Source organism: Anopheles arabiensis, chromosome 2, assembly GCF_016920715.1.
Source record: "Anopheles arabiensis isolate DONGOLA chromosome 2, AaraD3, whole genome shotgun sequence".
Lineage (NCBI taxonomy): Eukaryota > Metazoa > Arthropoda > Insecta > Diptera > Culicidae > Anopheles > Anopheles arabiensis.
In genome coordinates, this window is record NC_053517.1 from 91543005 (window position 1) to 91569427 (window position 26423).

The window sequence follows — 26423 nt, forward strand, 5'->3', positions numbered from 1 at the left end:
TGACACGAAGATTGGTGAACGAGGCAACACAGTAGGAGGCCAGAGGTGTATGCAAACAGGTGGGGCAACGGCATATTTTGGCAGTGCCAAGAAAAAAAAAAAAAAAACATTTCCGCACACCGTTGCGATAGCGTTTGACGGGCGTCATCGTTCGTGGCAGCAGGCGTCAACCGGACAGCCATTGGGTGCATCGAAGTACACATTGACTGTTACAGCACAAGTCACAAGGATACGCGATACAGTGTAGTGTGTGTGTGTGTTTGAGTTCCAGGTCTTTTATGGTAGCTTTTAAAACTAATTATTTTACTATTATTTTGCATCCATTTTAAACATTTGCAACCAGGCAGCAAATCGTGTCACTTTGAATAAGCGTGTGAATATGTAGAGTGTTTGTGATTCTGTGTGTATGTATGTGTGCGTGTGTGTAAATCGTAGCTAAACGAATCAAATCACGGCTTGCAAAACGTTGCAAGCTGCCCAGTGTATTAGCGAAGGTAAAAATCAACAATTCCGTTCGGTACTACGAAGCCAGTTGTGAACACGAAAACCGTGCAGAGAAGAAAATCAAACGCTGCAAACGCACCGGTCAAGCAAAAGTCCCCCAAAAAGCCTTTTCCCTGTCCTTTTGTGTGTCCGTGTGCATGAGCGGGTGTGTGTGTGTGTGTGTGTGACAGTGTGTATCTATTACTGAGGTTGATAGTATCATCGGCTATTCGCCCCGGGGAAGGGCATTTGACATCGGGCAATAAGGCAATCGGCCAATAATCCAATTAACATACCCCGGTCGCTAATATCGAATATTGCTGCGAGTCCGAGGCAGACGGAGAGGCCGAAAGAAAAAAAAAATCCCCCTTCTCGGAACAACCACCGCACGTCGTCGTGTGTCACACCGGTCCCATCCGGTACGATCAACTCGGATTCGATTTACACTCGGTAACGGACGGGAACCGTAGAGGTAGGTGGCGTCATCCGGTCTCGGTTGCTACGTACGTGGCATGATACACCTCATGTTCTAGCCGAAGCCTTTTTCTGTTTTTAGTGTTTTTTGTTGTTGTGGTTTTTATCCTTTTCCATAACACCCCCCTCCCCCTCACCCCACTCTCATTCCGTGCTGGATAGTTATTTGTTACTTTGCAGGGGAATGTGGGTTTTATGGGAATGGGCCAACGATTAGGACTGCATTAGGATTCGATTCGGCAGCCCACAACCGCTAGCCACTGAGATCCGGGGAGCGGCAGGTCAACATCCTGCCAGAAGGTGACGTCATGTGGAAGTGAGCAGACGGGAAGAGTAGCAGAGCTTTCTCTCTTACTCGTTCTCTCTCTATTTCGCTCTTTCTCTTTATCGTTTATGTGCCGCTCCTTGCGCTGTCCAACATCGTGTAATAAGATGAAGTAGGCGAGAACTCGTAACGCATTAGCATTCAGGATGTCGTTCGAGTTCTAGCACCGAGTGACACTGCCTCCCCGCGCCTCCCCTTGCTGGCCGGTGGATCCGTGTGTACATTAAACTTTATTGCCCATTTCGGTCCATTCGGTAGGGGTGTGATGCGGGTTGTTGAGACTACATAATCAAGCAGAGGCAAGCAGGATAGAAAATCCTCCGAAAGTCCGGAAGCGGCAAGCGACTATTCAGCTAAGGTGAAGCGTTCGGTTTGCCTAAGAGGAAGGGAAAGCTGTAGCTGTGTGTTCCTTCCGAAAGCGAACCGAATTTGGAAATCAAAGATTCTCGTTTGCTAAGTCAATGGAAACGATGAAAAGGGAGGGCAGAAAGAAGCATGTTTATTGTGAAATGGTGGTGTGGAACGTTTGTCTTTTAAACGGAATTGCATCAATAATGCATTGAAAGTGCAAAAAACGGCACAAGAACAAAACAACATTGCATTAGATTTGGCAGCAGATTACGTAAGCTGCCCTTTATTTCCTGTTCAATAAGGTTTATTTCAACATCCCTTCAAACAGATGCTCCCTATACCTAGTATAAAAGTATTAAAATGCATGAGCTTAACGTGAACAGTAAGCTATTCAGGACTACCATGACCTCAATGTGGATTAGATGGATTAACACACCTTTGTTGACTGATTGTCGTGTCAAGAGTCAATTAAGACCTATGTCGTGGGTAGAGCGACTATATAGGTCGGTATCGAAAATCTTATTGAGGTAAGAATGAAAAAAGGCCTTAATCTTTGCGTTCCACCTACTACATAGTTCATTATTATGGGAAACTTTATTTTGCAAACAAATGACAGCGGCATATGAATATTAGGCCGTTATTTGTTAGTGTACTGTATCTTCAATGCTTTTGGATCTTTTAATCAGAAAGACAATAACACTCATAAATTCTTGATTTCAATGAATTAAAAACATACTTCAATATCCTTTTGTTTTGCTATAACTGAAGAATAGATTATTCAAGAGGATATTTTGTTTTGAAGCAATTCTCTTTGGAAGCATTCATATCCATGGAAACTTGAAGTTCCTGGAGCTGCTACATCATCGATACAATCATCATTTACGATCCATATTTTTATGTTCGCACGAATGAAAGAAACACGCGTATGCGACACAAATATAATACGGACGGTCTCCGTTATACATTATCAGTGAGGACCGAAAACGGTCGCAAAATACGCGAACTAATCCCGTATTTTTGCGCATGTCGTCAGTATCAAAATAGCAGCCAAAATATCTCTAATTTTCGTGTGATTTTGCTTCACGTGTTAGGTTTTAGCTAATAAATTAAATATTTGATAACATTTTGACTATATATTACAATTTTTAATCTTCTTGAATCAGAACAATTTGTTCAAAGAATTGTGAAATTTGGAAATCCGCGCATCTCTAAATTCGCGTATAAGAGGTACCGTGTACTTCGGGGACTACCTGTACTTAAACTATACAGACTATTTGGCGTTGTTGTTATATTAAACCTGGGTTACACATATAAATTAACCACACAATAACCTGCAATGCGGAGAGATGACAACTGACCGCCTCTCGATGAGTCCTCAGGATGAGGCAGCGATCTGTACACAACACATACATATGATCAATTCCACACTGAGAGTTACTATGCTAAGATCATGAAACTGCATTCCTAAGCTATTGCATTTTGAAACCAGAGGTAACTAGAATCATTAATGTATAATATGTCAAATGGATAACGCTGTGTATGAAGTCACTGAGTCTTTTACGATTTAATTACTGGAAAAGGGGTTTTCCTCGTCTTTGATGTTAACGAGTGGATCACACACATAAATAAAGACGTCTTAGCCTTGGGCTTAGGAACATTTTCATGATTATCTGGTCTACCTATAAAAATGTCTAGCTCTCCAGGATCATTAAGTCTACAGGATAAAGGAAGGTTCTTGGGCTATCCATGAAGTTATCTTTCATGTTTTGAACGCACACAATGTACAACGTACCCATTCCATGAGCTGGACGTCAGTGAATTACAACCATATGATTGAAATAATTGTCAAACACATAATGAAAAAAAAACATAAGACCTCACTTTGTCTCATTCAAACCATTTCTGATTTAAAGATTCATATTCAGGATTGTCAGTATAGGGATTTCAGTTAAAATTTTCTTTGATGTTTAATGAAAAACGTCAAAATCACAATAGAACATAATATTCGTTCAATGTACACATTTGAAATGGATCGGTACAGAGAGTCCTCATATTACAAAAAAGGAGACTCCCCTTCAACCTCATGTCTAGGCAACTCCATGAAGCTCAATTATTAGTTTCAGAGTTTTTCAAAGAATACCTTTCCAATCAGCACTGCTAATGCAACCTGATGCTGAATACCCACAAAGGATAATTTCACTCTTCTCCCCCATCCTTCGCTCTCTCGTATACTCAAAAACACAGCTTATCAACTACAATGGTCTCCGGTTGGCCGAAGATGCAACGAGCCCTCACACATCATAAACGCAGCGAGTCCATCAAATGGACAGATACGCACTCGGGCCACGCGGGCCCAACCGACCAACTGAGTTTGTCAAGCGCTGGTGTGTTGTGATGTGTCCGATGATGGGGTATTCCGGTTTTTGTGATCATGCGAGCGCTGGTTCAGCTAATTAGAATGCTCGTGCTGCCGCTGTGCAAGTGTATCGCAACATGCTCATGGCAGCAGCACAATGAACTGCGAACTCCTCCGATGCCTCCGGGCGGGCGGGCAAACCTATTTCCCATTCCCGGGCAATAGTGGTTGTGCCGAAACGCGTCCAACCCCGGATGCATTCATTTGTCAGCGCCAACCGTGCACATGTCACCGTACTGTTCCTGTGTTGCACAGAGCCCGGTGAAGATGGTATGAGAGAAAGAAAGAGAGAGAGATAGAGAGAGAGAGATAGGGTGGGCGTCGGTGTTTGAAACATTAAAGCGCTCCAGCCTGGAGCGCTCAGTTCCGTGTGACTTCTTCCGTGACTATATGGGGCGCGGTTCATAGCACTTTGGAACACGCAACCCTCTCTCCCTTTCTCTTTCATCTCTCTCTCTCTCTCTCTCTCTTTTGTGCTCTTATTTGCGTGTTTCTCGCTCCTTCTCTCATACAAGCACACATTCGACTGTAGATATAAGAGGGAGAGAGGAGTGAGTATGTGTCTGAGTGTGTAAAGCGGAAATAAAAACAGCAGAAAAAGGACATCGTGATGGACGCCACACCCTGCCTGCTCCATCGTCCTCCCTTTTGTTCCCATCAACGTGTAGGGGGGAGGGTAGATTGATTCGCGAATCGGTTTCTTATCCCTTTCGCGTTTCCGTACGACCGAGACGACAATGAGGACGACGACGACGACGACAAGTCAATTGTGTCGAGAGGTTAATGGGAAGCTCGTGTTGTAGCGCCGTTGCCGATGTTGCATGTTTCAAACTGCACTGTGTGCGCTTTTTTTTGTCACTGATCACCCCACCCGGCTTGTTGCCGTCCCTGCGCTTTCAAAATTGGATCCTTCATTGGAATTATGTTCAATGGGCCATACCACCACCACCACCACCACCAACAACAACAGCCATACAAAGCGGTGAAGCAAATGAAGGGAAGAAACTCGTCACTCGCGCCCTCGCAGACGGTACGTTTTGAATCCCGAGCAAACGGGCCCCAGCACGTCACGTCACGCCGGTGTTTCATCGTGGTGGTTTCGATTCGCATCAAAAAAAAGAAATAAAAGAAATAGGAAAACCTCCCCCACCCGGATGTGTCGGCACCTGCAGCGTGTGCTGAGCAAACTTGTGCTGAGCGCGGGTGGATGTCATCAGCCTATTTCAATTATACTCAAGGTCGGGACGGGACCTGGTAAGGTCGGAACGATGCACATCCCCATACACACACACACACACACACACACACACACACACACACACACACACACAGATCTAGGTCGTGGTGGGATGGTGTCGGGAGCCGGGAACGCATCGCTTATGCAATAATGTGCATGTGCATGCTAAAGTGGCCCGAGTGAAGTGGATTTTGTGGCAGCACGATCTGGAGGACGATTGCACAAATCATGCCGCCTCCGCTACGGGTCCGGCGGGGTGGATGGAGGTGGTGGTAGTAGTAGTGTGCGCGCACGGGTACGCTCGTTAGCAGCAGTAATCGCATCTTCCCTGTACGCCGCCCCACCGGGATGGCGATGCAATATAAAAAAAAAAATGAAAAAGACTCAGGAGGAGCAGCAGGACACGAGAGCCACCTCGGTACTACCGCCAGCATGCAGTTGCGACGGATTTTATCTCGTTTTCTCACCGAAATGGGCAGATAAGGCAGCGTTTGATCTCGTTTACGCTACATTAGGCTCACTTGTCCGGGAAAAGAAGAGGAATACAAAAGTGAGCGATATCACAGAGCGGATCCCAAATGCACGGGGGGAGTAAGGGGGTTTTATATGGGGTGAAGGAAAAGGGGTAACATTTTATCGTTTATTTATTCGATTAGGCTTGGGATGGAGCCCCCGCAATCGCATACTGTTACGTAGCAGCTACGGAATTGGAATGTTGCTTAGTCGCTAATCGTGTGTTTGTGTCGTTTCTTTTTCTTCTTCTTCGATTTCTTCTTCTTCTTCTTCTTCTTTTTTAACCATTTCAGTACCACCCGCCAATTCATGAGATGCTGTTGCAGTAATAGATCGTCATGCTCGATTTTGTTAAACTCCTGTATACACCTTGAACCAGTAAGTCAAAGCGTCCATCGTCCAGCGCATCTAGAGGCATAATAGTCGAGCAGCGAGTTTTGTGCCAACAACTTTTTGCTAAGCTCTCGTGTTGCTGTTACAGTTGCTTATGTGTATACTAATTAAATGTGTGTCATTGTTGCTTATTTTTTCTTTTTCTTTTATTCTAAATTTCAATTATTAAAGCTCATTGCGCAAGCCGTTTTCGCAAAGAGCCAATTTGTTGATGTTTTGTTGTGACGTCATTATACGTTTCTATATATACATTGGATTTCCTGTTGCATTCGATGTTGAATGTCCCGTTGATCTGTTCTTTTCTTCTTTTCTTCATTCTTTTCTTTCCTGTTTGTCTCATTTTTTTCTGCTGCTGATACTACTACTTCCAATTCTACCACTACTTCTACTACTGCTACTACTACTGCGATGGTTATCATCATCATCATCACCATCACCATCATCACAACTTGCGTGCTACTACTGCTGCTGGCTCTTCACTTGTGTGGCCACTGCCGCCACTATTGATTGCTGTGCATTGTGCTGCTCGGCTGTGTGTATGTGTTTTTGTTGTTGTTGTATGCGTGTGACTGTGCGTGTGACCAACATCGACATCCCATCAACTCATCAACCATATCCTGCGTTCATGAATCGTGCCACCATTAACCTTTCATCGCCGGCGATTGACCGCTCGCCACCCCACGCACACGCATGCACGCTAGAAACGCCTTCGCTCGACTGCATCGACAACCAAAGTAGCGCCCATCGTCTCGCCTGTTAGTGAATGTACATGTTTTAAACGTTCGTTCTTCACCTCCTTTCGTTTCTCTCGCTCTTTTGCTGGACGTTTTGTCGACAGGTGTGTGAGTGTGTGTGTGTGTGTGTGTGTGTGTGTGTGTGTGTTTGCAATTGTGTGTGACTTTAGTACGTCAGAGGGTTTGCTACTTGCTAATCATGACTTGATCAGGAGAGGATATTTTTTTTGGGAAAAGAATCACGGCTGTAGTTATCATTCGAAAGGCTAGCAAAAAGAAACTGAAGAAGTTTATGTTTTGTTAAATTATTGTCTGTTTGTGAGTATCTGGAAATTCTGTTCGTTTTATGCAGATTGCATTTCATCGCTAGACTGTGGTGAAATTTGCTTCCAGCGTCTGGTAGGATGATTATTTAGGAAGCGATGGAACTAATTGCAATTAATAAATGTTGTCTTAAGACAACGTTTGAATTTGTTTCACGATTTTTATATGGCTTCGAGAGAAAGCCACAGTTTTTGTTAAATTATAGAGTTATTTGATGCTTACTTACATAATAAATCTTTGGATACGTTTCTAATTAAGATTGACACTTGACTCCTTTTCATTGATCTGAATCATTACATGATTTAATTTAGCTAGACAAATTCGCAACAGACTTATTTTTCATTGTAGTTTTTAAATTCAGCAGTGGCAACAAAATTATGTTTTTTTTGTTTAAATTAACATGAAAAGACTTCAATTAAAATAAACCTAAACGATGAAGTATGTAAGTAAACATTTAGTAACTCTCGTTCTTGATTCAAGCGTTCAAATTTGATTTGAGGATGATCAAATTTGTTTGGAAATCTCGCAAAAAAACATCTTCAATTTTATTTTGAATGAATTCCATCCCAAGCCCACCACCATCATCTGCAAGTACACCATCACCATCATCATACTACTACTTACTGCATCTGTATCTAGCCGCATCAGTACCATCCATGTTGTATGTCGTGAGAATGTGTTCCGAGTAAACGTAGCGTAATGAAAGTGCATAGTGTTCGTGTGTTTGTGTACAAAGTTGTTTGTTGAGTTTGATTGGACGTGAATGATATTTTATTTTTTCAGAAGCGTAACGATTGGATTTCCGACGCATTTGGTAGAGTGTGTTAGTTATTGCAAAACTTAATCACAAAAAAAAGATGAAGCAAACGATGCCATTCAACGTCAGGGTTGTAGCGTTTAAAATTGCACGAACGGAGCATACTGAAAATGGAACTGAATGCTGTAAATAAGGGAAAAATAATTCTAATATGAAAATGGATTTTAATGCACCCAACAATAGGTCACACATACACCACATTCTATTTCTAAAACTCGGTTTGGAACATATGTCTTTAAAGCACGCCATGGGAAAGCTCTCACATCATATCGTACACAGCGCTGCTCGGATAGAGATATTTGTAAGCGTAGTTCAATTCAACGGCGTAGTTTTCCATTCAAGCTCGCACCGTGTTACTCCTCCAAGCAATAGGCTCTTGAGCAGGGACTGCAGCCTAAAGCTCGCAGCCCCGAGCACCCTCGGTTTTGAAGAACGCGCTCAAGCGGAAGGACAGCCGTGCCTGGCCGAAGTAGCCTCGTCAGCTCGAGGCAAACTGAAGAAGCACCGCGTCATCGCGTTTGAAGAGCGGCAGAAGAGATTCGGTCAAGATCGCCGACGAACAATGCGTTTCAGCAAATCTTGCCCATCCCATCATACATAATATTAATAATCAAACCGGATAAAGCCGTGCGTAACATAAGCTCTAAGCTCTTGCACACCGCACCCACCATAAAATTGTGCCGTAAGAACAAACAAACGTGATTAACTGTGACGTTTTGACGTTACAGTGCCACTTTGAGCTTTAGTTTTTTGCCGATTAAACACTGCTCAAATCAAGACAGTGCAGCTAAAAGTAATCCCGCTAATCTAAACACGCCAAGGAACGGGACCGACCTTCCGATGTCGGCTCCACAACCCGGTCGTGCACTCGCGCCTCGGATGGGTGGTGTTGTGTTTTGTTTTAGTGTGGTTTAATGTACTTACATTTACACAACCACCCGATCGCCGCCACACCACGGCACTACTTACGATGCAATAAAAGAGACGTAAAACGCCCCAAAAGTCGGGAGTCACCGTAATAGAGTTGTTTTTGATTTACCGCCCTTCATCAGCCCGCGCTCGCAAGGGGGTAGAGGATGGCTACTTCGCGGTGGAAATATTTTCGTTCGGTTTGGTCGGTGATGGGCCACGCAAGCGGGCGCACCGGGCACAAATGATTTTATCGCTTTATGGTACGGTGACATCGTTGGCAGTACTGGCTCACCACACGCATCGCACAACTTTGAGGGACGATGTATTGCGATGTAAATGAAAATGAATTCGTTCGTTAGTGATAGGTGTAGCAGGCACGATGTATGAAGCATCATAAAAATAAAGGACAGATCAAGCCAGTCGAGTTGGCAATACTGCAAGGACAACAGTGACGCGGGGTGCTAAATTGGATTTTGATTCACAAACACCCGCAGAAAAGTCACACACCACACGAGTAAAGTTTGTATTCTTGGGAAAGCATTGTTCAGCTAAAGAAAGCATAATTACTTCTGTGTAGTTTGGAGGTGCCGGGATAGTTTCTTCTAGGATCTAGTCGGTATCACCAGAACCAGACCACAGGCACATTGTAAAGTTTAGAAACTTTGTTCAGAAAGAAAGCTAGAGATGCTAATTGTTAATACCTCAGTCAAACTAGGTCATAGAGCATGGTGCTAATAAAAGTTATCCAACGTCGGAATTGCTTTTGTAAGTCAATGATGTATAAGATGGCTTTTTCTGTGTTCAATTGCCATTATTGTTGATACAAAAACAGTTGTTTTTTACCTTAAACTAATCCAATTCTTGAAGAATGTTGTTTCTCTTCTTCATGGGCCTATTTTGTGGAAAGATCACTCCCAAGAAGTGTAAAATGGTATACATTTTCTATGAAAGCTATACAATTGTGACAATCTTTTGAGTAAAATGAATTATTCAATGATTTATTAATCTGCGAATACTTCTTATTCATAGAGCCTATAAGAGTAACGTGCAACCAATTTAACAGCATGCAACATATAAAACATAAAACCTAACATCTTTATTGATTTGCCACACAGGATTGCTGCAAAACAAAGCAACCCCAACAATGAAGCAGCTTCAGCAAATTGAAGTGTACGCGCAAACAGCAAACAAACAATCAGACTAGATCAAACATTCAAACGTTAGCTTTCGCCAGCGCCAGCGATGTGGTACGTTGCGCGACTGGTATGTGGTTCCGTCGCAGCATAAAGCAGCTCGTTCCATCCATCCATCCATCCATCCGTCCATCGGAATCGTCATCGGTGGGGCGAATTCGTGAATGAAATTTTTGTTTACTGCAGGATACAAAATAGATGAGAAACCGTTGCTGCTGCTGCTGCTGCAAGAGCGCGATAGAACGATAGTGACTGATAGTAACGCTGGGCCAATTTTGCTGCGAGAGAGCATCAACGAGAAAAGGGAGATATGCTGAAATTTGAAGAAACAAAAAAAGATAGAGCGAGAGAGATACAACGGGAAATGTAGCAGGATTTCGGTTCTGACCGTCCACTTCTCGAAAGCTCGCGAAGTTGCCAAACGAAAGGTTCGAATGCAATGTGCTAGAAGGAAAGCATGGCTTGGCAGTCCTTCTCATTTCCTCCCACCGCTCAGTCGGAGAGCATCCACACGGCACCATAGCAACCCTTGGCCTGCGCGGTACGTGCTCTTTCGGCAAGGGTGGTGTCAGGACACTCTCTTAGACACATCTCTTGTTCTCGTAGCTCTCTCTCTCTCTCTTCCGTCGCCACGTGCGCGTGTGTGCGTGAGCGTGTGCAGTCGCCGAGCGCAGCATCCGGACGGGATTTTCCACCAGTGGTTTTGTGTCGGTGTTGGGAAACCTCTGCTCTTGCTAGCAACATTTTCCTCTGTCGCGCTCTCCCGAGCGATGGGCGAACCTGTGCGCGTGTACGTGTGGTGAGCGTCATGTTGGTAGTGGTGAGCGCCAGTGCCACTGTGCCACCGAGGTAGGGACAAAAAAGTAGGACTTTCCCCCGAAAGACTCGCAGCAGCTCGCAGGAAACGGAGGAGTTTTTTTCGTCAGTCAGAGCGCCCTTGCACGGTAAAGAATTGGTCTCGAACGTCGTCCGGGTGGAAAATAGCTTATCAAGACACGGTAGTTTGCGTTTGAGTGCACACACACGCACACACACAGTGTAGGATAGTGTAGTGTTGTAGCCCATCGGTGTAAAATTTGGTTTTGCAGCAGCAGAAACTGAGATTGCGTGGGGTAGTGAGTGGACCATTCGTTTCGACTCTGACGGAAATTAGGTTATGACAGTTTGGTGCTGTCTTCCCTCCCTGCGTTTTTGGGAGCAGCAGTGAGCAGTCGGAGTCAGTCGCTCGTGAGTCGTTTATTGGGACACGCACGTCTCGCTGGGTTTTGGAAGCTGGTACGGCCACAGTCACAGTCATCCCGTGCCGTGAGCAAGCGCACGCTTTAAGGTGGTATTGTGCAGTGCAGGTTCGTGGCTTGTAGTTTGCCGGGAGGGAAATAAGTCTTCTAGCGAAACTACCGATCAAAGCAGAAGCGACAACAGCATCCGCGTTCCGACACCGTTTCGTCACAGCATCCCTTTCGTGAGTGGCTTCGGTGAGCGGTGAGCTGTCCCCCAGTGCCTTCTCACCATGAACCATAGGGGTGGCTAGTGTGAGATGAACAACCTGCTTGGTGAGCGTACGGTGTGTCGGTGACCGTGTCTGTGATGCACACAGTGAAAGGGATGCTGGCTCGCTTCTCATCCGCTCACCCGATCGATTGAAGGGTGGTCGAGCGAGAGCTGCCAAATGCGTGCGCGTGTGTTTGTGAGCTTCGGCGTACGGTTGCGCTTGTGTGTAGTGTCCGTGGTTTTCTTTTTTGGCTGTGCGAGCTCTGTAAAGCAGGATCAGGCAAACGTGTGTGTGTGTGTGTATGTATATGTGTGGGGCTATTGTCGACCGTTTTCACATGCGGTTTTCATCGTGCAAAGCGTGTGCGTGAAAAGTTGCCCGTTTTTCGTGTGGTCGGCGGCTGCGGATGCCTTTTCCGTTCGGTGACGTATTTGGGGTGTTGGTTTGTTCTCGACACACCGTGAAAGGGGGCGAATTTTCTTCCTTTTTTGTTGCCGATTCTGAGGCGAATCGTGTGGGCACCAGCGAGGGAGTGGGTGGCAGTGGTCGAGCAAGGGAAAGCGTAGTGGATTTAAAACTCTGTCACTAACGAAACAGTAAGAAACGGTGGAAAAGGGTAGATTTTCTTCGATAGCAGCTACTGTTGGCATTTGGTAAAAATAATTTGTTGACAGGGCTTTCCCCGTCCCTCTCGTAGCATGTGCAGTTCCTTGCCCATGGGTGCATTTTGCACAATTTATAGTTTTCTTTAAGATGGGTGTGTTTGACGCATCGCTTTCTTCCTCTTAATTTTTCGTTTGTTTTCCTTTGCCTAATTGACAACACAGTCGAGATAGAGCGAGCGAGAGCGACCGAGAAATAGTGTACGTGTGTCTGTGTGCGTGCGAGCGTGTGTGTACGTTCGAATTCGAAAGGAGCTGCCCGACCGAGACACAAACAGCCAGGAGAGCAGAAACCAAACACAAGTGAGCGAGAGCAAGAGAGAACGAATGGAGAGAAAAGTGTGATTGAAAAGTGCTAAAATTTTACTACATCTATAAGCGAAAACCAAAAAAAAAAAAACACCTCGTATTTCATACCCGCCACCTGCTGTACATACAAAAAACAAAAACAAAAAAACACCGAAAATAGTGAACATTTTTATAGCTCAACAACAACCCCAAAGTTGATGTCATTTGCTAGAAAGCAAGCAATCGAACCCAAACGACAACAATTTTCCTTCTCCTTCTTCGACGTTAGCGTAATATAATACAGTGAAAATCTCCCCTCCCCTAGCAGTCAGTCAAAAAAAAAAAAAGACACCCCATTTTGAGAACACAAAACACGAAAGCTTCGAAAGAACGTTGAAAGACGTTTTTGGTAAAAACAAAAAGGGTTGGCAGAAAGTAAAACGGTGGCCAAAACGGTGCCAACAGGCAAAAACCCCGGCTAGAGAGCGGCCACCGTGCGAAAAAGACACACTCACGCGTAAGACAAAATGGGAGCTAAGGGTAGCGTAGAGGCTGCCAAGATGAACGCCGATGGCTGGGGCCACTTCGAGGTATGTTTTTCCACCACGGATCCACCTTTTCTATTTTATTTTTGCTTTTGTTTTGTTTTTCGTTCGGTTTTATTTTATCCAGGACCGCACACACGTAGCATTCTTTAAATAATAAGCCTTTCGTTTCTCTTTATTTTACTTTCCTTATTCTGATTTCTGATTGCTCTTGAAACACTACTTTCTACTTTCCTTACCACCGTTAACTTACCACACACCCCCGTTTATGTTCTCTGTGCTGTGAAGTCTAAAATAAATACAAAATTATAAAACCTAAACGCTAAAATTGGTACTACGCGTGTGTTAGACCTTTATATGCTGTAGGGGCCCGGACAACATACGCCAGTGTGTAAACGCTTGCTTAAGGGGCTAGTTTGTAAAAAGAGGAAAATAAAAAAGGAGTAAACCATTAATTTAAATACACGTATACCGAACCACGCTAAACGGTAACTACGACCATCTACTGGCAAAAACGTGAAAAAACGTGCGAACAGCAATAACGAACAGAACAAAGAAAAAAAAGACTACGCTACAATTTATGAGAATGATGCGAACCAATCACTGTGTGCGAATGAGCTTTGGTAAATAGTGCAGCCTGCAAACACAAGCGCTAGCCCGTATTGCGACAGGTTTTTGCAGCTTTTTTGTCCCCCCTTAAAAAATTGTCTTGAGATTTCGTTCCATTTCGCGTTTTCGTTTCACCGCTCCTGCATTCTCGTTTCTCTAACCTTAGTGTACAAACGTTGAAAAGCCGCTGTTTGTGTGTGTTTGTCTGGTTTTTGTTTTTCTTTTCATTTTGACTTTTTTTTTGTGTTAGCGTAGGAGCTGCTGCTGCTGCTGCTGCTGTGCTGTATCTGTAGAAGAATCTTTCGTTTTTTTTAAATTAAATATTGGCATTATATAGTATTTTTAAAACAGATCATGCTAACACTATAAGCATAATCTTACTCTATTGTGTGTACTACTATTAGCTACTACTATTTTTGATTTTAACAAATATGCATCGCAAAAGTTAAACATTCCCTAATTTTGCTGTATCCAAACGCGATTTTAAATTCTTCTTCCGTAATCAAGTTGTGTAATATTTATATCTATGTGTGTGTTTTCAATCCAGACAGTAGTATACAGCGTACGATGTGCGTTTTTCTCGTGCTGGTTTACTATTGGTTTTGAAGCATTCGAAGCGTTTTTTTTATTGGTAGCTTGGTTAGCGCGTTCATATCATATCGTTCTCCGATGTGTAAATAGCTCGAAAAAAGAATTCGATCAGTATCGAGGTAATGGAGTATCGTTCATGAAGACACATAAAATCATTGCTTTCAATAATCAAAAAACAAAAACCATCATTCTCATACTTGATTGTACAGCATTTGTACTATTGTTCATCGTAGTTTGGTAAAGTCTGCGTAGCCAACAGGATAGCCTCATTTACTCTAACACAAGCTCATAATAAACAAACAAGTTCGTGTTTAAAAAAACAAATCGTCTTCGTTATATAAACCAAAACTGATCATTCCTCCCTTAAATCTAATCCTTTACTTTGAGCCTTCCTTAGTCCTAAGCATGCACTTCATTAGATTTCGAAAGGATCAAAAACCTCAATTATTATTCCGAACCACCACCAAATGCCAATCTCAATATCCTAAGCTCCTACCACAACCTCCCAAAAAAAAAGAAGAGAACGCCCCGTTCTTCACGTTCAATTCGTGCGCCAAAGTACTTGAGCACTCAATGTCAATTACGAAACATCCGGCATGCATAGTGAGACTGCACCAGCGCTCAGTGAGCGAGGATGAGCAGCAAAGGCGCCGCCACCGCTGTCGGCAGCGAGCCGACTTCGTTCTAATCTCATCGCCGTGATTCTGCTTCCTGTCGATGACTGCTCAATGCCAGGGTGGCGGGGGAGTTGTATTAAATATAAATTTAGGTCAACTCGGAACTCGCCCCCGGACCGTCCCAGGACGGTTCGCAGTAGAGAGAAAAAGAGAGAAAGAGAGCGTGCCAGGGAGTGAGTGCAGGCCCTTTTCTCGCAAGCAAAACCCATCTCGAGATTGCACTTTGCAAAGCTGCACCAAACGCAATTCCCATTGTAAGCAGTTCGCGTGTGTGGGTATGGGCGGTTATAGAGTTTTAAACTTTTAAACCCATACACAATGCCCCCGATGAAGAATGTATTTGCTAGTGCCATGAATTGAACGTACGAACGCGGTGCTACTACCCCTGCCTCATTCGGTTCGGTGCGCCGTACACGCCCTTAAGGTGCCAACTCGTCCGCCCGCAATAATGCACCGACCGTGGTTCCCAAAACTTCTCTGCACCCATCCTTTCACTCGATGCCGAAAGCCGTCGAATGCCCGCGCCCTGCTAGCCGTACTAATACACTTCGTTGCGTTTCTCTTCCCCCTCCCCCGACGCTGGCGTCTTGTAGCGTGGCAGCCGTCACTACAGCCACAGACATAATCAGCGGTCCCAGTCGTTGAACCGAGGCCAAGCTCTTTCACGAGCCGATGTCAGTGGGATGTGGTGACAGCAAGGAACCTCAGGTAACAAAACGGTCCCGCCCCGAGCCAGTTGGCGCAGATGGCGCTGCGAAGGCGAAAGGGCAAAGCCCGTATTCCCAGCGGTCCACTGCGTCTTCGTAATCCTTCGCAGCGCCACTAAATTCCAAGGCTCACGTAACCCTCGGGCCCCCCCCTTTTGCCCGATGCCGCGAACTCGCTCACAATCTCTACAATGTCTCTTTCGCACATCTGCTTTCCGGAAAACGACAGGAGGACAGGCTGGGTGCCCAAGTTGCGCTATGGGTAATAAACTAAGCTGCTCGTGTGCGCCGCTTATGCGGAAGGCATATCGTTATGAAGATTCTCCTTGGCAAGCATCCCGTAGGCGGGACGGCCATCTCCTGAGGTAAGGTTTACGTTTGTGTTTGTGTGTTAGTCGTAGGGGGTGGTGCCATAGTAGTTCGACTGTTGTTTTTTTTTTCGTGTGTGAGATTAGAAGGATTTCGAAAAAACGATTTTCCGCTCAATATTCCTCCCCGTTCCCCGGGAGAATACGACGGAAATGGCCTCGTAGAGTGGGGCGCCGTTCTTTCTATCATTGGAAAAGGTCGTTAATCTAGCTGATCCGGGTTTTTTTTGTTACTCGTGCGAACCATCATTACAGGTTGTGGGCAGAAGTGTTCCACGTATCGGCTAGCGGTGCCGGCACCGTAAAATGGCAGCAGGTGTCGGAGGATTTGGTACCGGTGAACATCACCTGCATTCAGGACTCGCCCGAGTGCGTATTCCACATCACCGCATACAACAGCCAGGTCGATAAGATCCTTGACGTACGACTAGTGCAACCGGGTAAGAATGAAACAATCGCAGTCGTGCGTCCAGCCAAGCTGACACCCAGTTGCTTCTCGTTTTAGGCACACGCATCGGGCAGGCCTCAGAATGCTTCATCTACTGGAAGGACCCGATGACGAACGATACCTGGGGCCTGAACTTTACATCCCCGATCGATGCGAAACAGTTCCGTGAATGTTGTGTAAGTATAGCTAACGATCTTTCATCCAGTGTGGTACTGCTACTTCTACTGCTGTTTTGCTACTACTGCTACTACTGCTACTACTACTACTACTACTTCTACTACTACTGCTACTTCAACCGGTCTGTGTTTCTATGAGTGTACACCATGTGTGTACGCGTGAGGTAACCCTCACGAAACTCTCTCTCTAAGCTCTCTTGCTGTCTGGCTATATCTCAGCCCACTATTCTACACTGCCTGATTGTTTACGTGTGTGTGTGTGTTTGTCTGTACTATCCGTATGTATGTGTGTATGAGTATATCGTGAGTCTGGCTCAACACTGATTGAGTCGCACGATCGCACGATCCGATCGTTTTGCACCCACAAACACGAACGTCTTCACTCAACAGACACACACACACACACTCACGATCCACCTACCGCATCCAAGCGGCTGCTCTGCGGCTGTAGCTGTGTTCTTACCTTTCACCCCATTCTTCTTATCGCTATCACACCTGTTCTATCTCTAAACTATGCCGCTAATAAAATGTTGCACTATTATTTGTGAGTAAATGAGCATCCTCCAACTCCAAACACCCCCGGGCGGCACCGTCCAACTAAACTCCAAACTCAACAACTCCTGCGCCACTCGCGTTCGAATCTGAATCCAAGAAAGTACGAGTGCGGAAACGCACCCAGATGGCGCCTGCGATCAAGCGCAAGCGATAAACTAGAACCCACCGGGTACCTTTCGCAATCACTCCCCCATCCCAACTCCTGTCATGCAGTTCCCGCCCCCACCTCCACCTTTCAAACACACACCTTCACCACCAGTGTTCCAGTCCAGTTGCGCGCCGTCTTCCCTGCCATAGCCATTCATCATCCTAATAATAGTGCGACGTTTTACAGTCGCCTTCTTTCAAATTTTCACGAAAGGCCTCCTCAAGCTATTCACTAAAACTTGATCCACCTGGGAAGGGCAAGGTTAAGACGAAGAGGAAACCGCTCAGCACGCCGGCGAGCCCGTCGCGCGCCCGGGAACCCCAGTGCACCTGCATGACCGCCGAACAGTACGCTAGGATTCGGGCCCAGGATCCACGGTATCGTGGTAAGTTTTGCGCCGAATTTGACATCGAGATGAGCGTCTTGCTATTTGACTAATACATGATGGCACACCTTTGTAGGATCATCCACCCTGCCGAGGGCTACCAACCGGGCTACGGAGACGGAGACGCTGCGTAGTGAAAAGATTGCGACGGCCACCTCCAGCACCTCACTGTACGACAATGTTGGAGCAAACAATACTCAGGGAAATACGATCAACAGTCAAGGTATGGCAGAAGAGAGTGTCATTAATGTTTTGTGAATGCAAGGAAAATGCAAATATTAGTTCTTTTTATTTTTTTGGACAATTCAACCAAGAGATGTTAGAATCTTTAGAGTATTCAATGCGTTAACATCTTTCTTGTTGCTGTATGTTCTATCGTAGAAGCTGGCCACAGACAGACAAAGTCCCAAGAAACAAGTACAATGACTAACGTTGGTACCGTCACCGGAACAGCCGTCACGCAGAATCATGTCGGGTCCCAGATCGGGCAGGATGAATCAGGTTCCACCATGGGTAATCAACGTCCCGAGGAAACATCCAAATCGGAGGGCACCCAGGCCGGCGGTACATTGCAGCAGCCGGAACGCTCAACCAAGACCACCTCCACCGGTACCGGCACCAGGACGAAGGACTTCAATGAAGAGATGGTAGGTGTTGCTGCACTGTTCGCTTTGTCAGGCTCGTGTAATCTGCTCATCTTCTGCTCTGCTTCTTTTAGCCCCGCGATCAACACGACATGCATCACAACATCATCAACAACAACACGGCTAGACGTAACAAGTCCAAGAGCACAGAGGATATGAATGTTGGTTAGTGTTTCCAGCTGCTGGAAGTTACTTGCAAACGGTCGATGTAGAACGCTCCCTTATTAACGATCTTGCATTACTTCGCTCCCCAGATTCATCTACCATGAAGCGCATGCTGAAGCCAATGCCAAGTGCCGAAAGTCCCGTGACATCGCCGGAGATGGGCAGACGCCGTTACAATTACTATAACTCTGCAACCAACACTCCTCATACGCATCAGCACACTATTCACAATGCACATATGTTAAACAATAACGGCACCATTTCACGTAACGCTAGTCAGAGCTCCCGTTTCTCTGGCTCTAGGTGTGTATCCTTTTTCATCATTAAGAAAATGAACTATAGGTTAATGTTAATGTCACTCCCATCCTTCATCGACAGATCATCGCACGAAATAGGCAGAGGCCATCAGCACGGTGGACGCGGGCTGTATCTGGAGCTCGAGCGTGAGCGAAGCTGCGTGGAGGGCTCACCACCATCGGATAACGTGATGTTCGACAATCAGTGCTACGCCACCACGCCCAGCTCGAGCAACGGTAACTCAGATCAGGATCAGCCGCCGTACGGACGGCAGAGTGGACGACATTCGCATCACCATCAGGTAGGATTGGCGGGACCGATTGCACCTCAACGGTGGCGTGGTTTACCTAACCCGTGTAACCAAATATGCTTATTCTCCTCTCTTTTAGAACCCTCCGAATGTTACTCCTACGCCGGGTTCACCAACGTCGCGGTTGCTGCTGGAGTACGAGATGCATCTGCGCAACACGCTGGCGAAGGGCATGGACGCAGAGTCGTACAGTTTGCACACGTTTGAGGCGCTGCTGTCGCAGAGTATGGAAAACTTGGAGCTGGCTGAAAGCTTGCCCGGATCTAACCAGCGCAGTCCGTATCCAATTAGAAGAAGTAAGTATATGGGAATAGTTAAACGAGCGGTAGTACATTCGGAATCTAAAATTATACAACATTGATGTCACATAGATTTATCAAAAGTTTTTTAAAGATTTCCTTGCCAAGGTAGGACGTTTATGATGTGTTACATCGAACAAAGTATTTTGCGATTGAAACAAAATTATCCGAATCATCATGTATCTTTGCATTCATCATAACAAGAATATTATTATTATCGATTACTAGATCACTGGTTAATCATTAAGGTGCAAAATTTAATCCATAATTCAAAAATTCTAAAACAAGCAACAATGTTATGTAGTAGGCACCATCTTATATAGAAATATTTGAAATATAGTGAAATCTCTCTAAGGTGAGTCTTCAAGAGACCGTCATCTTACAGAGATATTCATGCTGAGCAAAACTAATAAGGATATTGCTATGGAGTTATCCATGAAACCACGGAAAAACTGGCATCTTTTGGCACATGTTTTTGTGAACTGCTACCCAAAAATTCATCTGAGAGAATTTCGACTGCCAAATCGCATATGTAGGTAGGAGAATATACGCCTCAAGGAGATTTTCATCTTGAAGAGACATAAAATGTATGGAATATGACGGGATCGTCTAAGTATTCATCTTAAAGAAATAATTCATCCTGAAGAGATTTCATCTTAGAGAGATTCCACAATAGCTCCTTATTTGTATGTTGGAATATGAATTTTCCTACAACCCATCTTGGCCTATACAGCTTGGATTTTCAATGAAGGACTTTTTGAAAATGTTTGATCAGATTGGAACGTAGATAATCAATACACTAGGAGAATGTGCTGCCTCTCTATATTGCTTATACACGCACCGAAGAGTAATTTGATAGAATTGTACAAGGTGGTATTATGTAGATGGTAACGTTTTTTGAGTACAATTGGGATAAGCCGTACATATCCTTTGAGATAGAGTGACTTTTCGGAACACCGCGATGACCTTTTCGTAAGACGTTGATTATTACATAAAAGTATTAATATTTCTATCTCTCATTACTCTTCTTTTTTAATCAAACGCAATTCAAAGATAGTGAAAAAAAGTAATTAATTTTTAAAGCTACTTCCCATCCCGATAGGGTAATCTTATCAATAGTCAGAATAATATCATTACTTTTTGTAAGCTATGTATGCTAGCATCAAATGTTAATGGACCTTTTCTAATTTTATGAAACGTTGAATTATGCGGCATCTCTAGAGATGATTAAAGCCAGTTAGTTTAAAGACTCTATTATAAAATCAATGAAACACCACACCTCTACGTTGTTGCCACCTTGGCATCGACTCCATTGTAAATTGTGGCAGTATCGATTGCCTAAAAGAACAACAAGCTAATAAATTACGATATAATTATTAATTTACAACAATTTTAATGCCATCGCTTGAAAAAGCTGATAGACTTAACATTTTAGGTTTTTGCAGTTCATTGTATCTATACTCTATACATCCCAGTGTAGACCCAGAAAGCAACCTGTAGACTCTAGTCTAGACACCCTGTCAACTTTTGTGTATCTGTCATACGTGTCTGTCTATTGAACCGTATGACAGATCAACATTCTCGTTGATCTACTTGATGATCTACATTAGAGTAAACTAGTAAATATTGAATAAAAAGATGTAGATATGAGCACAGCTGATCTCTCCTAGTTCTGTTTCCTGATACAAGCATAACGATCAGGCACGATGGCAAGAAAACTAACTGTACGTTACACACCCTAGTTGCCGTAAGCGAAATTTACATCTGATAATAATACTGTAGATTATCCTCGTACGCATATGTACGTGTTTAATTTTTTTAAAATAATTTTCCTATTCGCTCTATCGTTAAAAAGAGAGAGCGTCTATAAAAGAGTTTTACAATTAGATGCATTCGCATCACGATGGGGAAAAAACTATTTTCGGGATACAGTTTATCCCCGCAATCATAATATGTTTTATTCTATGGAATGCAGAATAAAACATATTATGATTGCGGGGATCAACTGTATCGCGAAAATAGTTTTTCCCATCGTAATCAAAAAAATAGTTGTGTATTTTAGTCATATGAGCTAAATAACTGTGAATAATCTTTCCATAACTTTCAACTCTCTACCAAATGATATGCAAATGCTCATTGCTAGTGGGATACTTTCACGGTCAATCAAGTTTGTAAAATGTTACATGAAACTTTTCTTGGGAAAGTTTTTGCTAAAATAAGTTGTTCAAACGCTTGTTTTTTCATATTATATATTTTTCAAGCCATCATCGTCATTGGTGGAACCATCGATAAACTGATTAAAAATTAACCCTTTCTGTCACCTTTTTGATCCGTTTTTGGGTTCTCGAAGAAAATGGAATTTGTATGCGACAGGTTCAAAAAAGGCACCTAAGCAAGCACACAGCCTTGTTTGCTGTTCTGATGTGCAAAACCCTGGAAATAGAATTTCGTGTGAGGCACGAGCGTTTAATTACGGACCATCGAAGGATTAACGGTCCTCTAACGGCGACAGTGCCTAGAACGACACAATTTAATAACATCAACAGCAACAACAACAACAACACACATAAATTCCTTTACCTATCGCACGTGCAGCGCTCGGAACCCTTTGAAAAGGGCACCTGTTACCCGTCAGCCGTTGCACGCCTCCGCTCCAATTTGTAGCAAATGGAGTTGAAAATTTTGAATAATTGATTAAATTTGATTTGAACGGAACGTCAGACAAAGGGCGCTCTCTTCGGTTCGGGTTGACATTTTGTTGCCAGCGATGTGAGGTGCATAGAAGTTGGGGGGCGTATGAGGAGAGCATTCTGCTGTCGAAAGGTAATTTGCCAGATGTCTTTCATCCATCGACATCCCAGCACAGAAAGCGAAAGATTAGTTCGTGGAATTTTCCCAACCGTTTTTGAGAACAAATCCCTTTCGGATCTTTCTTGGGGAAATTAATTTTGACAAAGCAGAAGCACCGATTTGTGTGTTTGGGTGTTTGTACCACACGCACAGTTAGCCAACATGATAAGATTTTAGCCGTTCATTTCTCATATTTTTCTTTCACAACCTTTACAGGCAGTGCCAAATCGTCGACACTTCCGCTACCACACCGTCTCGGCGGCAACGAACGGCCGGTGACGGTACGGGAGCGTGATCGAGACCGCGACGGATACTACAGCGATCGCAATGAATTGATACGTGAGCGTGAGCGTGACCGTGACCGGGACCGAGGTTATCTCAGTGATCACAACTCCAAGTAAGTGTGGCTCTGCATGGTTATCTTTTTCTCAATTAAATTTCAATACTAATTTTCGATTCTTCCCCTCGCAGCAGCTACTCGACGACGACTCGCTGTGCCTCGTGCATTGGAGAGTCGGCCCGGGCACAGTGGTTCCGCCACTCGGATGGTTGGCGCTCGGGCAGCTCCACCTTTGGGTCCGGTTCCGGACCTGGTTTGGTTTCGTCACAGAGCAACGCCGGGGGTGGCCACAAACGGTCCCCATGGGACTCATTGCCCTCGCTACGCCAAGACTCGAGCCTGAACGACTCCGGCTACAAGAGCAATCGAGCGGACTCATTCGAGCAAAGGTAGGATCTTTGACACATTTCATTAGATGAAGAACAAACAACAATGATTTAATTTGGTAGTTACTAACCTTTAGTATATGTAGTGTCTCGATTTAATATGGTGCAAAACAACTTTATCAAATTATGGGTAATTTTAATTTAAAAAAAGCAAAAAGTGTATTGAATAATCGATACCATTTTCACCCATGGTTTTTTACATACCAATCTATCTCCATGTTACGTATCAAGGGTGTAATCGGACTCTAAGAACTATGATTCACAATTTGCTGTGAAATGTTGACCTTGCTTGATTACTGTTGATTGCTTTTTGTTGTCTAACATAGACGATTTATTATTTGATGTGCCAATTCTTGCTACAGAAGGGTAGATAGATACAGATGTCTCATGAGGGCTATTCTTACCAATATATAATTATGGGCAGCATTGTGGTTCTGGTTTGAAACCAGTGGGTTTAGGTCATAACCATAAATCGAAACGAGGGTAGATGAAAGTTGTCAATGGAATAAGATATCTTTTGCTCCTTTGGCTTGGTTTGAGCAGCTTTTGCGCTATAAGGCTTGGCTGGGGTGTTGATGACTGTGATTATAATGAGGAAAATGTAGCATTGATAAACATATTCTTAATCCAGAGAGAGTAGTTTATTATATCCATTTATTTTAGGTCACAGCTATGTGATGATACGGTGATATCATTTCGTTATTTGCCTCATTGTGTGATATTTTAAGTGAACTTCGGTCAATGTAGTAAGACATTAAGTAATTATGTTGACTTTCCGAGATAGTCCTAAGGAAGAAATCCAGTATGTTAATGCACTTCGCACTAATGACTTCAGAATAAATTTCTCTAAATAAAAATTAATAAAAAAAACAGCAAATAGATATACTGCTAACAAACCAAACGATCTATACATCTTCTTCCTTCTTGCAGAGGCGTCTTCGACAGACAAGACAGCTTGCGCTCGGACTACATGAGCGACCGGGAGCCACGCTACGGAATTGTGCAGCAAGCATCGATCGACAGCACCGACTCGCGCCTGTGCTACCTGACATCATCCGAGGTAAGTGGTACACATTCTGCAGCTCTCTCATTACACTCCAAAATTAAACTTGCTGTTCGAAACCATCCGAAAGTGTCTCACGCCATCTGATGGTGTGATTTGACCTGCACATGTTTTACCACAAAACATTTTACCATATCACGCACACAATTGTTTCCTGCAAACAAAGTTACGGAACGCTCGCGTGCGCTAAATCAAAGCCCTATTCTGTCAAAACACAAATGAATTTCGCATTTGCCAATGTAGGTTGAAATTACTTATCGTCATCGGTTTCCAGCAGATACATTCCAACGAACCATTTCCACTTCACCACACTGGAACAGAGCAATGCAATTTCGTCCCCTATTGAAAGCCAGTTTTACTTATCCCAGCTAACCCACCTCCCTCCCGTTCCCGGATCGAATCAAGTTTGCATTCATTCTCGAGCGTACCTTTCCAGCACCTTCGCTCCACTTAATCTCGTTCGCCTTGCATCGATGTATTGGGAGCGTTGTGCCTGTTCCCCCTCCAGAAATATCTCCCCAGAGAACATCGATGGCCCGATTGCACCTTTCACAACTTTCCCGGGCCCTTTGAAAGGGAGGAGAAGCAGCTTCGGTTCTGCATTCGGTGGAAAGTTACATCCACAAAATGGCGAGGAATTTGTTGCAAGCCGTTTCGCGCACCGGTTCCATACCCGGGGTGTGCCTTGTATGATTAACTTGGAAACATTCGCAGCAAACGGCACAAGAATCCGTACACATTCCGATGGTGATAAAGGCGCTGGCCCGATTCGCTATTCGTCCGACAGATGGGCAGCCACCGTGCACGTGCAAAGCCCGTGCCCTCGTACCCCCGCACTCACCAGCCCTCAGGCTTAGCGACTGAATAGCTGTTCGTTAAACTATTTTGCAACAGCCACCCGGCCACCGGGGCATCGGGATGGCTTCGATCGGGTCGACAAAATGCGCTCGCTGTTGATTGCTCTGGTGATTTTCCGCCCCAGATCCCACCTCCTGTGGGATGCCTTTGTGCGGTGCGGGTGCGGGATTGCCAACCGTAATGTTGCTTGCCAGAGACCGCCGGGCTCACTAGCCCTCCGGTGTCTTGAGTGGTATAAGCCGAAAGGGTGGTGCTATTGATCAGAGGATTTGCGATTAATAATCCTATCAGGAGATTAGTAAGGGGATTCAAAGGGAACGCTTCATACCTTTGCAAACCACTGGCGTGTGCTTTGAAGCAACATTCAAAGGGAGAGCGGAGGAGGGATCGATGAATAGAACCGACCATACCAGCAAACTATATTTTGTGCTAAAATGTTACAACATTTGCCCCAACAACAAACTTGCTCCTCGACGCCACAAACCCATTTGAACGGTAGCTTTTGATGAGCTCCAAATACCAGCTCTCAAGCCCGATGCTGTCGAGCTTTTTTGCACATTAATCAAATTTGGATCGAGGGGTGAAACGTTACAAGTTAGCAAAAACCACAAAACGCTTCCCACCGCCCCGCCACCGCCGTACCGTGGCGTATTTATTAAAACTATAAAGCTTCATTACGTGACGCATATTGATGTAATTTAGCGCCCGTTGCACGATTGAGTGATTATGTTTCACTTTGCCCGGTAGTTTCGGGGTAGTTTTCGGTCGGCAAATAGTTTCACCGAAAAACTTTACCCACGGGACACGGTCGACGTCTGCAATGGGCGACGGAAAAAGTTGGCTGCTCCTAACACTCGGCTTCACCGTTCCCCGGATCTGGCACCCTGCGGCTGGGGTGGTTGGATTTATGCGAAACGCTTCACCCGAATGGGAGGCACTGAGCAGCACCACCGGTTTGTACAGAGTAATGTAATTACAATAATTTCCATGAAATGTAACATAATTAATGAGCAAAAAAAAAGAAAACTTTCACCTTGTACCGCATTTGAGCACCCGATTGCAGCACTGCGAGACATTTTGGTGCGAAACAGCAGTAGGGACGAAAATAGGACGAACCATAAAGCTAGTTGCGAATGTGGCGGGTGAGGGAGCAAGCTGGGTGCAGAAAACTTTGTGCCGCAATGTGTCGAACGCCACCGTAGTAATGTGACACACGGACTGAAGTGTTGCGTAAAAAAGGGGGCGAAAAAAAAGCTACTCCAGCTCGAGTGTTGAATGTGTAGAGTTGAGTTGTGTTGCCTCTTTATGTCACACTGCTCACACGAAATGGAGGTTCGGCGTACAGCGTATTGCATAACCCGTGTAAGGGAAGGTCCAATTAAAGTGTT

The 26423-nt window shown here is 44.6% G+C and overlaps 2 protein-coding genes across 10 annotated transcripts in view; both read left to right on the forward strand.

Moving 5' to 3' along the window:
- The first annotated feature begins 923 nt into the window (after positions 1 to 923).
- Positions 924 to 15739, forward strand: LOC120898097. 2 transcript variants are annotated; one of them, XM_040303456.1, is made up of 5 exons: positions 924 to 955; positions 6093 to 6177; positions 6894 to 6947; positions 12492 to 13204; positions 15630 to 15739. In XM_040303456.1, the coding sequence occupies exons 4-5, from the start codon at positions 13142 to 13144 to the stop codon at positions 15726 to 15728; spliced, it is 162 nt and encodes a 53-aa protein (XP_040159390.1). In that variant the 5' UTR covers positions 924 to 955; positions 6093 to 6177; positions 6894 to 6947; positions 12492 to 13141; the 3' UTR covers positions 15729 to 15739. The 2 variants fall into 2 exon arrangements, with proteins under 2 accessions (XP_040159390.1, XP_040159391.1); XM_040303457.1 differs by lacking the exons at positions 924 to 955; positions 6093 to 6177; positions 6894 to 6947 and adding an exon at positions 11150 to 11499.
- A 236-nt stretch (positions 15740 to 15975) lies between these two features.
- Positions 15976 to 26423, forward strand: part of LOC120898095 — a 94293-nt gene continuing 83845 nt past the window's right edge. For 3 of the 8 annotated variants that reach the window (XM_040303453.1, XM_040303447.1, XM_040303451.1), the window contains exons 1-13: positions 15976 to 16108; positions 16367 to 16551; positions 16617 to 16735; positions 17625 to 17823; positions 17900 to 18046; positions 18205 to 18470; positions 18542 to 18632; positions 18722 to 18935; positions 19011 to 19230; positions 19319 to 19535; positions 22605 to 22785; positions 22863 to 23117; positions 24045 to 24174. In XM_040303453.1, the coding sequence (XP_040159387.1) occupies positions 16002 to 16108; positions 16367 to 16551; positions 16617 to 16735; positions 17625 to 17823; positions 17900 to 18046; positions 18205 to 18470; positions 18542 to 18632; positions 18722 to 18935; positions 19011 to 19230; positions 19319 to 19535; positions 22605 to 22785; positions 22863 to 23117; positions 24045 to 24174 (2331 nt within the window). In that variant the 5' untranslated portion in view covers positions 15976 to 16001. Of the gene's footprint in view, positions 16109 to 16366; positions 16552 to 16616; positions 16736 to 17624; positions 17824 to 17899; positions 18047 to 18204; positions 18471 to 18541; positions 18633 to 18721; positions 18936 to 19010; positions 19231 to 19318; positions 19536 to 22604; positions 22786 to 22859; positions 23118 to 24044; positions 24175 to 26423 lie in introns of all 8 variants that reach the window. The other 5 variants (XM_040303448.1, XM_040303446.1, XM_040303450.1 and 2 more) reach the window with 4 other exon arrangements.